This window comes from Cavia porcellus, unplaced genomic scaffold (genome assembly GCF_034190915.1).
Source record: "Cavia porcellus strain 051 isolate PalLab524CR breed Dunkin Hartley unplaced genomic scaffold, mCavPor4.1 scaffold_14, whole genome shotgun sequence".
Taxonomy (NCBI): domain Eukaryota; kingdom Metazoa; phylum Chordata; class Mammalia; order Rodentia; family Caviidae; genus Cavia; species Cavia porcellus.
In genome coordinates, this window is record NW_026947497.1 from 60,892,828 (window position 1) to 60,905,686 (window position 12,859).

General features: G+C 47.5%; 1 protein-coding gene across 8 annotated transcripts in view; it reads right to left on the reverse strand.

Moving 5' to 3' along the window:
- Ulk4 (unc-51 like kinase 4) overlaps window positions 1-12,859 on the reverse strand; it is a 330,250-nt gene that overhangs the window by 149,436 nt on the left and 167,955 nt on the right. For 7 of the 8 annotated variants that reach the window (XM_063260957.1, XM_013160183.3, XM_063260958.1 and 4 more), the window contains exon 31: window positions 8,864-8,912. The exons of the other annotated variant lie outside the window; for it this stretch is intronic. In XM_063260957.1, the coding sequence (XP_063117027.1) occupies window positions 8,864-8,912 (49 nt within the window). The remainder of the gene's footprint in view (window positions 1-8,863; window positions 8,913-12,859) is intronic. 8 annotated transcript variants of the gene reach the window in all.

Consider the following 12,859-nt stretch of genomic DNA (forward strand, 5'->3'; position numbering starts at 1 on the left):
TAAAGCAAGTATGGCTATATTGATATTGGGAAAAAGTAGATTTCATAGAAAAGAGAATTGTAGGAACACAGAAACAACACAATGATAAAATGATAGTAATACAATTACACTATGACTCAATTCACAGAAGAGGTGCAGAAACCGCAAATATGTGTAATCCAAGTAATGCATCTGTAAAACATTGAAGCGAAAATCAGCAGACACAAAGGGAACAGCAGATCTATAATTGCAGTTGAGGACATCACCATCCTCTCTGCACAGCTGAGAGAACTTGAAAGAAAATCACAGGCCCGTAGACTAATTCAACACGGCCATCAACCTACAGAATCTGATCAGCACTTACCCCATTCTTTTCAAAGCAGCCACAGAATACAAACGAAGACAGACTATATCCTGGGCTACAAACCTCAAAAAATTTACAAAAACTGCACCAAATGAGAGATAAGGGTGTTTGAAGCCAGGGGGAATATCTCAAAGGGATTAATTAAGCTGTATGTTTTTACTGTGATAATTTTTTAATTTAAGCATTCAGCATACCTTTTAATCAAACTATGTATGTAACAAAAGTGAACTTTAATAACTGTCACAAAAGCTAAAGACTGGCACTATATACTGATAAGGGGTCAATTCACACAGATAACAAACGAGCATCCCATCCAACACCAGCAGGATATATGTTCTCCAAGCACGCATGAAACACTCTCCAGAGTAGGATAAACATCAGGCCACAGAACAAGTCTAAAGAAATTCACGGAGACTGAAATCATCTCACATACTCTTTCCACCCACAAGACATGAAATCAGTTTCTGAATCCACAGATATGTAGAAATTTAGCAGCACACTCCTGAACAACTGAAGGGCCAAAGAGGAAATTATTTTAAAAATTCTGAATAAAAATGGAAATGCAACCTGACAAAACTTACGAGGTGAGACAGAACTGACCGGTCCTGGCCATGCGGGGGTAGCTGAGCTGTGTACCACATTTACCACGTGTAAGGCCTTGGCTTCAATCCCCAGCACCACCTCCACCACCACCATAAATTAACAGGTCTTTAGCTACACATAAAACTGAAAAACTAAGCAAGACTGAAATAAGAAATAAAATCATAAATGCAACAATGTCACAACTGACATCACAGAAAGGCAAAATCACATAAAACTACAAATGAATAATCATATATTGAGAAATGTGACAATTTGAAAAAAAAAAAAAACATAAATTCCTGGAGACTTAAACAACTTCTCAAGATGAAACCACAAAAGGAAAACCTAAGCATAAGCTGTAAGGAACCTGGAAAACCAATGAAAAACTTCCTGACAGTGAAAAGCCCAGGACCTAAAGGCTTCCCTGGGGATCCTTTTTACAGAATAAGTAACGGCAATCCCTCTCAAACCCCTTTAAAACACAGAGCCACAGGAAAAACTTCCAAACTCATTCTGTGAGGCCAGCATTGTCCTCATAGCGAACAAAGTTAGAGCAGGACACTGCAAGAAAACCACAGACCAGTATCTCTGAAGAAAAACCTCGTATCCGATGATGAAATCAAATCCTCAAAAGCAAAGCAAACGACGCAGTGACACCCAGGACATCACGTTCACGTGGGGTTAATCCTTGAGATGCAAGGATGGCTCAGCACATGCATATAAATGCAATACATCACAGTAACAGAATGAAGGACAAAAACCATATAATCACCTGAACAGACTCACAAAAGCATTTAACAAGATGCGGCATACTTTCATCAGATCAGATACAGAAACAATGTGCCTCAACGTAATTAAGATCACATATGACATGGTCAGGGGTTCAGCTCAGCAGAACACCTGCCTGGTAAGCACGAGATCCTGAGCTCGACTCCCAGTACCGCCCCCTCCAAAAGATCACACATGACAATCCCATAGCTGATATATTTATCTGGGAAAACTAAAGCTTTTCTCTAAGAAGCTGGGTGTGTAATCCCAGCTTCCCTGTAATCCCAGCACTACAGAGGCTGAGGGAGGAGGATGCCACAGTTAGAGGCCAGCCTGAGCTATGCAGTGAATTTAAGGACAGCCTGAATTGCACAGTGATATCCTACCTCAAAAATAACGAAACTACATAAATGCTTTCCTGTAAGATCAGGAAGGAAGTCTGCTCTTGCTGCAGCCTTTTTTAATGTATTACTGTGAGTTCTCACCAGAGAAAACAGGCAAGGAAAAGAAAACTGGCTAGAACTGAAGAGGAAGGAGTTCTGTTTTTACTGAGAAACAGAACAAATGAATTCAGCAAAGCTAAAGGATACAGAATCAGTATTTGAAACTCTCGCTCATTTTTAAACACTAATATTGAACTGGGTGGAACAAGAAGGTAAGAAAGTAATTCCATTTATAATAAAACAAAGCAGCAAAAACAGAATAAAACCAGAGGTACACATTCCTCCCTCAGAGGTGCAGATCTGCCTCGAGGTAGCTGAGGAAAGCAGGTACAAAGCCAGGAGCCTGCACCCAGTGTGCAGAGATACGGCCCAGGTGTCCTCCCCTTGTCTTCAGGCTCATAGAGAGCTCAAGCAGGGCAGGCAGAAACGTCCAGCAACAGGAACTAACTGAATAATCATGGTAACACCATGCAATGTCACATGGTGATTAAACAGGAGAATATACGTGGGGACACACGCTTACACACGCACACACGGACGCTGTCGCTATGGACATTTGGTTCTGAGACACGGAGCTGAATGTGTGGCACAGTTCAGTTTCTGAAAGGAGAAGCAGGCAAGTAGAAGGCGAGGAGCACTGGACCACGCCGTGGAGCTCACGCTCCTTCACACTGCTTAATCTGCTTACGAGCTTGTGCTGTTTTTGTTCGCATAAAGAGAGAAAAGTCTAAAGCCTCTGCAGTTACTTGCCCTTCCCACCCTCACATCACAGTCTTCCTCCAATCTGGTACCACTAATAAATCCCACGTGCAGTTTCGCTACCCAGGGCTGTTTTAAAAACTCTGCTTCTCTCGTAAATCTGTGGGCTGATTTAGTGCTGCAGGTTTCCTGTTCTGCGGAAAGCCTTCCCTCTCCACTCTGCCTCAGTGCGTAAATTCTGCTTTCTCTTGTTCACCAGGAAAACAAAGACGAGGAGTGTCCCAAACAAACTGTATGAGCACTGTGCTGCCTTGTTTAATCGGACAGGTGACTGTGTTCTGACATCCCCACTTCTTCAGTGCAGGCCTCCTCCATTTGCTCGGAACTACATGTTACAGGCTCCTATGCGGAAGGATTCTGGAGACAGGCAGTGCCGAGTGGGGACGAAGATGACGGGCACCCACTGAGCTCACTCCAGGCTCGGCAAGGGACCTCCACCTCCACCAGGGGTTCTTTCAATGGTCCCATCCACCAGGGCTCCCAGTGCACACGGTTTCAGCCAGTGAGCACAGCAAGCTGGGGTTTTTCAACACAAGCCTGAAACCAAAGTGCCGGTGCCCAATGGCTGGGCTCCCCATGGCCAGGGCATGGAAGGCCAGGGCATGGAAGGCCAGGGCATTGCTGGCTCTGGCCACACTGACCAGGAACCAGACCCCAGCAGCTTTTCATGAGTGCTGCAGAAAGCACACTGGCCCTTCGGGCTCTGTTTCAACCACCTCAACCAAGAGCAAAAACAACAAAACTGACAACTTCACAAGGAGTTGATTTAGTCTCATCACGCTACCTACTTGCCTCCTGTGCTTTTAATTAAATCTCCTTAGCAACAGGTAAGAATGAATAAATACTCTTTCTTCTCAAATAACCCTGAGGCTTAGATGACAGCTAGAAGCAAAACTGATGACTGCAGAAGTCAGTGTTTACTACTGTGGCCAACCCTGAGAGAAATCAACCTTGAAGTACCAAAGGGTTATGCTGGAGAGGGTTTGGGGGCTTCTATCCCAGTCTGCTTAGGCTTAGGGCCTGGGGAGGCAGCACGGGAGGGTGCAGAGGAGGGTAGGGAGGGAGAAGCCCCTAATGACCTACTCCCTCCAAGCTGGGTGTTCCCCTTCGAGGCTCCCCGACCCCTCAATATTCCACAACTGGGGGCCGCCTCTAACACCTGCACTTCTGAGAGACACTTCAGACATAAACTAATGCAATAATGAAAATCAAAATTCCACATCCGTGGAAGAAGCCACACATAACACATTCACCATATGTGCCTCGTGGGTGGCCAAAATTTGCTCAGCTGTATTTTAGCTTTTCTAAAGGGGTTTCATATCCTAATAAAAGCTATCATCTCTCCAACTAATTGGGCTGGTTATACAGAAATTAGTTATGCTTTAGCCAGCTTTTCCTAATATAAGTTGATTTCACTTAGTTCGGCCCATTTACCTAGCTAACGTGTCACTGGTCAGGTCAAAGTCATTTGTTTAGCTGGCATATAACCATCTGCACATCACTCAACAGATGCACCCGAGCCCAGGAAAGCCATTTCTGAGCCTGTGACACAGACTACCAAGACTGGATCTACACAAATCTGTCCTCCTTCAAAAACAAACCATCTGCAGCTCATATGGGAATGGTACTATACATTGGCTGTCTTCTGTATAGATGGGAAACTCCAAGCAGCAACCACCAAAGCCCCAAGTGAGGAAAACACAGGGCTAAGGAGATTTATCTCTTGCATCCAACAGCTACTCTTTGCATAAATTTGCATTTTAAAATCTTAAATCTTCTATTTTTAGAAATGTTGGTCCCAGGGCTCGGCAGAGTCTGGCTGGCAGCACGGTGGACTCCAGCATGCAGTCTCAGGACTGAGACACCTGTTGCCGTGCAAAGTGACCAAAAGACCTGATGGGTGCACACAGCGAAAACATCCCTGACACCTTGCTGCACCGCAGTGGCAGCCTGCGCTCCCTTAACATCCCAGTGATTAAATCCTCTGGGCTCCAAAGGTCCATAAAGAAAATCTATTGCAAAGATACAACTGACTGCAAAGATTTACTAAAGCTCGCTTCAACTGTTCCCCAGAACAGAACAATATAATTGTCAAAGCAGCATATTGCTAATCACATTTTATTGTTAACTTTTGCCACTGAAATTGCTCTTCAATTGTTTGTTTTGGAAGAGACACATAAAATATCATGACAGTGAGATTTCAGCACATATTGGAAAATCTGCCATGAATAAAGATTTTTCCCAATAAAACAGAATCTGCCTACGTGACTTGGCATAAAAATAATTTACTAAAATAGACAAGACATAAACCCTGACATAAAATGGGAGATTACAGGTATAGCAACATTCAAAGGCTGATGCATCCCAAGTCACTTTTAAGGCACATTTTAAAGCAATTTCTATGCCTTGGAAAAAGACAAAATAGAAGAAAGAATGTCCTTCGGACGAGACCCAGTGAATACCCCCACCTGGCCAGCGCAGCTTCCACTGACCAGTCCCCCACTCCTCACAGGGCCTGTGCTGCCCAGGGCCACGCAGATGTGGAGGCAGATGGGCAGTCAGGGCAGCGGCACCCAACTCCCGACAGCCAGGCTGAGGACGCAACCCACTCTCCCTGCTGTTCCCCTTGATGGTGGACCCACTCATCTTCACGGCTGACTTGTCAACTGAGAAAGATGTCGCCCATTAAACCAAGACACAGCTTCTCCTTACTCAGAAATTTTATTTTCTTTTTATTGAAAGAGCTCATTTAGCCTCTTCCAGACACAGGTTTTTTATAAGCTGTCAATCTTGGGTGTTTATGGATGAGGAGGCTGTGGGAAGGTGACGGATGAACACACCCAGGCTCGAAGGTAACATGCCTGTGACCTAGGACCGATCCTCCTACGAACCCCTCCCCAAGGCTGCTTGGTCGGCCTCCTGGGTGCTTTTACCTCCTGCAACACAGGGGCCCAGAGAGACTTCTCAAGCAGAGGAAACTATCTGATTTCGAGGGGCTTAAATTGTTTGCAAAGCCAAAACAAAAAAAAAAGCCTGGAAGTAACCAGCATCTAAGCCATGTATGATTTCATACCAAACTGCCTGAGCCTTACGGCCATTGGCTTCTCCATGCTCCCTGGACATGGGCGCACCCTGCACTCAGTACCCTGCTGTGGACCAAGCCTTCCCCAGCCCTTCACTCTCTGCAGTGCCTGCCCTTCCTAAGACAGCTCCTGCTGACCCTCTGGCCCTGGCCCAGGTCGCATCCAGGAGGCTGCCCTCCTCCCACCCTGCAGAGCCACGTGCCCTCCCTGGCCCCATCCTGCACGACAGTTCCTGCCCAGCCGAGCTCCCCACAGCGCCCTGCAGGGTGAACCGGCTGGTCACACAGAGGACAGCCCTGCACCCCAGCAGTGCGAGTCCGGAGCACTTCTCCTGCCTCAAACTATCTGCAGTTACTTTCCGCTGCTATCATCAGTTCAAACCACCTTTGAAGCTTAGTTTCTTAACGAAGAGACTAGAAGATGCACCGCTGATATAAGTGCACTGTGGGAGGAACTACAGGAAAATGAGGGAAGCCCCAGCCCTTCCGGCAGCCTGCCAGGGCCAACATGAGCAGCATGGCTGAGAGTAGGGGGGACCCCAGCACACCGCGGCACCCTGACCGGGCTCAGCGAGCCGAGCCGGCAGCAGGGCAAGCTGAAGGACGGGCTGTGTTCCTTGACTCCAGGACCTGCTGGCTCTAATAGGCACCATTATTTCATCAAGCACTAAGAAAGAAAAATGTCACCAATTAAACTATGACATGGTTGCTCCTCACACAGAAATTTTATTTTCTTTTTATTGAAAGAGCTCTTTTAGACTTATCCAGACACAGTTTTTTTTTTTTTTATAATCACCTTCGGGCATTTATAAAAAAGAACATAAAAGTGAAATAAATTGGTTAAGGCAATGACAACCAGGTCACCTGGCTGAAAGCAAATGTAAAATGCCATTGATTTGGAAAGCAGACCTTGGTTTTAGAAATGTTACAATCTGAGAATCGTGTGATTCACAGAATCAATAAAACTATTATGCGTATCTCGGTATCAAAAAGTTTAAAAGGACAAGGTAACAGTTCACAGGGTTCCTGCTGCAACAACACTGCATTGATTAAAAAATATATTTATGTGGAGGAAAAAAACCTCAGAATATCTAACTTAAGACAGACAAAAATACAACAGACCTTTAAGAAGCTCCTCGAGGACATAAGTGCCCCCAAGAGGCAGGGACTCAATTGCGTCCACCCTTTGCTGTTGCAGCAGGATCTCTTTTTAAAATAACACCCAGCAGAACCCCTGAGCATGGTGCTGCGCAGGTCAGGACAAAAGCCCCAGCCTGGATGCACCAGACCACAGGGCCCAGGCCTGGTTCAACTCCACTTGGCCGCTGACCCAACGCGGCAGCATGGTCGTCGGGCAGCCGTCATCAGGTGACAGACACGCACTCACTCAGTGCTGGAACTACCAAGACAATTGTGCAGCCTGCACAAAGAGATGCTCTGTGCAGTGGCTTCCAGCCTCGGGAGGACAGCCAGAAGCTGTAGGCCTCTGCGGTCAGTCCCCAAAGGGAGGCGAGCAGATGCACCCAGACCTCAGGGACAGGAGGGACTACACCTCACATCGAGGCCCTTGCACATGCGTCACACTGCACGCGCGTCACACACAGTTTCCTTTCACAGACCAACTCACGTGGCCCCTCCACAGTCTGTGACATTGGCTACCTCCATCCCTCAAAGCAAAACCAACTCCACAACACGACAGCAAGAAGCGCACAGTTCCTAAGCACCCCCACTCCCGCTCCTGGTCGCTGCATTTTCCTCTCTCTCTGCTGCCTCTCCAGATCCTGCCTGGAAACTCAGCAGAGCGCTCCTCAAGCTCCAGTCCAGGCTCTGCCCCCAGGCTCCCTGCCGTGTGGTACCTCAGCATTGTGTTCTGCACGCACTCTGCGTCCCCTCCAAACCCAGCTGCAGCTGAGCTCAGTACAGGGGTGAGGTCTTTGAGGGACCAGAGCCTGCTCACCCTTCCTCTTGCCAGGAGGAGCAGCAGCTGCCCCCACCTCTCCCATAGCTGACCCCAACTGCTGGCGGTTAGCCCTCAAAACTGTGAGAAGTCAGCTCCTTGGAGATCACCCACACATACGGCATACAACCACACCAGGCAGCTCAGCTCGCTGTCCTGCAAGGGAGAGAGAGCCTGTGGTGAGAAAGACGGCTTTCCACACGCTGAGAAAAGACAGCTTTCCACAGCAGGATACAAACAGTCTGCAGACTGCTATCACCAGGTGCTTAAGAAAAGCTCCTTTTCCACTGGATGGTCACAACTGATATCCCTGATGACCAAAGAAGGCTAGATGGATGAGGACACATCCTTGCTTTGTGTCTCACGCTGTCACTGAGCTATGGCACTTCAGTTCCTGGGAAAAGGGAACAGAAGAGCCTTCCATGGCAGGGCGCTCCTTAGCCAGCACAGACTCAGCTTCCAATGCAACTCTCAGGCCCAGACAGGACTCAGTGGGAAGATGAGAGCCAGTTCTGCACCCCACTTTATTCCCCACACACAGGCGCCACTGTGGACGGCCCTCACTTAGGACAGCTTCCCTGAGTGGGAGAGGAGAGCAGGACAGCTGCCCAGCCCAGTTCTAAGGAGCAACCCCTTAGCTGCCTGGTGCCAGGGACGCACTCCTGAGGGAAGCCTGCTGCCTTCAGGGAAGCACTTTTGTCAAGTTAAGAAATATAGGCTGCTTAACTCAGCTGAGATGCGTGGAAGGGCAGGGTACCACCCAGCACACATCTCACAGGGCAGAAAGCTGAGGGGCAAGGCACTCAGGACACAAGCAAGAGCCTTGGCCCTTGGGGTGAAGCCCAGGCTGCAGCTGACCACACCATCTGGGCAGAGCCTTGAGTGTCAACACCCCACTGGCACAGGCCCAAGTACGCTTTTCATCTTACCAGGATCACTTCAAAGACCAGTGGGATCAGTTTGCTCTCTTCCACAAGTCTGTCAAAAAAAAAAAAAAAACAAAACAACCACTTATTAGAGAAAACATATATTTGAATCAGTGCCCTGATATAGCTCACGACACCCCCATGCTTAACTGCTGAAACTCTGGGCTCAGAAATAGCAGGATTAAATACTTGTTTTTAATACACTGAGCCACAGCTATTAACAAGAAATATGAGGCTTTTTCAAGAGCCACTGCTCGCTTTGCCTTACTGATCATCACCAAATGAAGTATCAAGTAGACTGGTATTTCTAATGTGCAAATTAATTAAAATTCACAGTTATTATAAAGACTATCAAAAAAAGGTAAAGCTAGCTGACATAATGAAGCCAGCCCTCACCACAGCTAAATTACACACATGCGACAAAGTAATTTTTTATATACGCCTCATTAGCTGTCTTCTCAGCATTAATGAATTCATCTCCAATAAATTTTAATGACTTTAATTTTTAAAAAATAAGATACCAATCTCCCATCTCCCAGGACATTCTAGGCATTCTTTTCTCATCAAATATAGTTATAAATTGTCATAGGTTATAACAGAATACTATTTTATGCAGTTTAAGGGAAAATAGCTTTGATAAAATCAAAACCATTCAAAAGTCAATCTTCGTTTTTTTAGTAAGAACAATCCCTGAACCTCTAAATACTTCTGCCCAAGCCTCAGCAGACTTTTTCTAGAAACAGGATGGACAGGAGCTGTCTGACATTCCACAGTCCTCCACGGCCGCCATTCAACTCTGCCATCACCCCCAAAGCAGCCCTAACTGAAATGGGCAGGCCTGGACCTGCAAAATTCGTATCTGTGGAAAAAACAGGCAGTGGCTGAGCTGTGGTAGCGCACCCCTGCTCAGTTCAGAAGACCCCAGTGCCTGTGTCTCCCTGTGGAAATCAACCTCAGATGTCACCCCCACATGCAGGGTTGTCACATGGCCTCGTGGGAGCTGCTCTGTGACCACACACAGCTGAAGAAACCAACACCTGCGCAACTCCCAGGCCCCGAACAGTCACAGCGCTTACAGACGGTGTTAAGGGAACTCGAGGCTGACAAGTACCGAAGAATAGACCAAGCACTTGGTCACCTTAGCGTCCAAAAGAACTAAACGTGCTACTCTTCGCTGCAGCACGGTTCAGTCAACCTACATGGCCTTTGGCAGACACACAGGACACGGAAAGTCACGCTGTCAGTTACAATAGCAGGGTGAATCCACACAGCGGTGCTCTAAATGAAGTGACCCTCACAAATGAAGAGTGTGTGATCCTCTACATGGGATCTGGAAGTGTCAAACTCAGGCAGAGGAGGAGGTGACCGGAACAGGACAGGGGAAAGGTAGCAGCAGTCAGAGGGTACGAAGTTCTGCCACATGGGAGGAGACAGTTCCTGTACCACTCAGCAGGCTGCTACAGCCAGCAATGTCCTGGATACGCCAAAACTCCTCGAGTGAAGCCTGGAATGTTCTCCTCACCAGGAGATGACACCAGGACCATGGTGATGAGAATGCGGACTGGCCTGGCTGAACCATCATGGGATCCATCTGTGCAATGCAGCACTCCACTGGGCCCTAAAGCATGATCCTCACTGATTAAAAATTAACCATAATTAAAATAAACTAATGATACAGTTGTAACAAACACAGCAAACGTATTACTTACCCAACCCCATGCTACAGGGAAAAGACTTTGACAACAGATGCTGAGTTTCAGTGCATCCTTCCAGATCCCTAGCACCGTGCTGGGGAGGACAGGTCGGCTCCCCAGCTTCTTGGGAGGTGGCCTGTCTTCTCCTGGTGTGGTCTTGCAAACCCTTTCTGGCCTGTACTCTCAGAAGTCCCAGAGAGAGGGGCCAGGCACCAGCGGCCCAGGGTTCCTGCAAGGACCTGACCCCTCTCTCATGGGCCAGAGTGCTCACTGCTGGGCCAGTAGAATCTCCCACACCCTAAAATGTATGGCCCAGGCCCCTGTGTTCTTCCAGATACAACCACATGTGACAACTTTTGTTCTCTTAATTGACTAATGTAACTTTGGGCATAACAGCCAAATAAAAAGCGAACTCAAGCTAAGTAAAACAATCTTAGCTTTAAAAACAGCCTCTGCTGTTTTCTACGGCCTACAAACTAACTTTTGGTCCAAAGCATGCGCAGGACTAGGTGGTTGCAAATCTTGTGCAACTCGATCTCTCAACACTGTGGGAAGCAAGCAGTGAGCACATGAAGAAGTGACCTCACTGAGCACTAATCAGCATTTTCAAATTACAAATAACCCTTGCCAGGGTGCCCTGAACAGGGCTGCTCCACGGATGCTGAGGGGGGCTGCAGAGTGTCCTTTACTGTTCCTAGTAAGTTTCAGAGGCTGCCGAGACGTGACAATGGGTCTCTCCATGTGGCCTCACCTGAGGCTATTAAAAAGCAGTGTCCATCCTCCAGTGTCCCCTTACCACCACCACGGTCCAGGCAGAGTCCCTCATCACAGAGCTCTGACCATTGAGGGCCTGAGGTCAGGTGACTAATTGGGCCTCTGGTTCCAACTGGACATGGGAGGAGCCTGGGCCACTCATCCCCAGGCTCGGGAACAGCAGCCCTACACCACACAGCCAGGAGGAGGTGGTGCGGGTATTACAGGCCACAGCTCTACTGCACTGAACATTGTACTGGTGACAATCAGGTCCCACTGGATGAGAAGACAGGGCTAGGCCACAGGTCCCCCCAGCAGGTGAGCCCCACTGGTCAGGTGTTAGGAGGGGGCATGGGTGCAGGCAGTCCCAGGCCTCTGGGGAGCTGCCCTGCAGCCACTGCTCCACCCACCACTGCCCTTCCCTGTGATGTCCTTGGAGCCAGCCATGCCTGACACTTCTCATATCCAAAGCTCAGCAGCCTCTGCTCCCTCCTGAGGTGGTGACAGACACTGCCTTCCGCCCCAGAGATGGGGACCTGACCACAGTCACCTTGGTGAAAATCGCCACTGCCACTCCACCAAAGGAACTTGGTAACACTGCATCCCAGCTCATGGTGTGAGGGCAGCCTGAAAGACAGGAGTGAAGGGGCCACCGAACACTTTCACACCAAGAGCAAAGAGCTTCCGAAAATTATCCCAAGATTTAGACTACAAAGATACTTCTAGTTGTATTTCTGTGTGTGCCAGACACTGGTGAGGCTGTGCTGCCCACACATGGCCCCTAGGACCACTCAGCCGGACAGCTGTTTCCTTCTTCACAATGCAACTGAAAATGGATCGAAGGTGGTTAAAGAACCTTCCTCACAGAGTTTTGTACCAGAAGGGTCAGTGGGATTCGTGCATCTAATACAGTTTCAATTTGAAATTTTAAAATAAACTTACAAGAGTATTTAGGGTACATTAGTTGGTCACTTTAACTCCCTCTGGTATCTAAAGTAAATGTTGCCCTTCAGTTTTTAGAAAACATATTGATGTTTGATAATCCAAAGTAGTATCTGAAAAAATATACCTAGTGTCATATACCTTTATGTTACTTAAACATGTATTTAAATAAACTATAATTATTTACCTGAGTTTATTTATTTTTGTCTTTGAGAAACAGTTTTACAATGCAGTCTAGGCTGACCTTGAACTTACTCTGTAGTCCTGGCTGGCCTTGAATTCAGAGCGATTCTCCTGCCTCAGCCTCCCAAGTGATGTGATTACAAGCATGTGCCACCACGCCTGGCCAGCCTAAGATTTATCTGCGGAAGCCATAAGCAAAACAAAGGCTGGGGCCCTGGAGGCGACCTCATCCCAGGCTGGTCACCTATGCACATGTGGCCCTACCTGCTGCCTCTCTGAGGGGTTGGGGCACTTGCTGCCAGTTTCTTTTCTTTTTTTTTTTTTTTTTTTTTTTTAATTTAAGAGGAAAAAGAGAAAAACACAAAACAAACCAAAGCGGCTTAAGGGTACACGCAATACAGAACTACAAAAACAAAACAAAACAAAA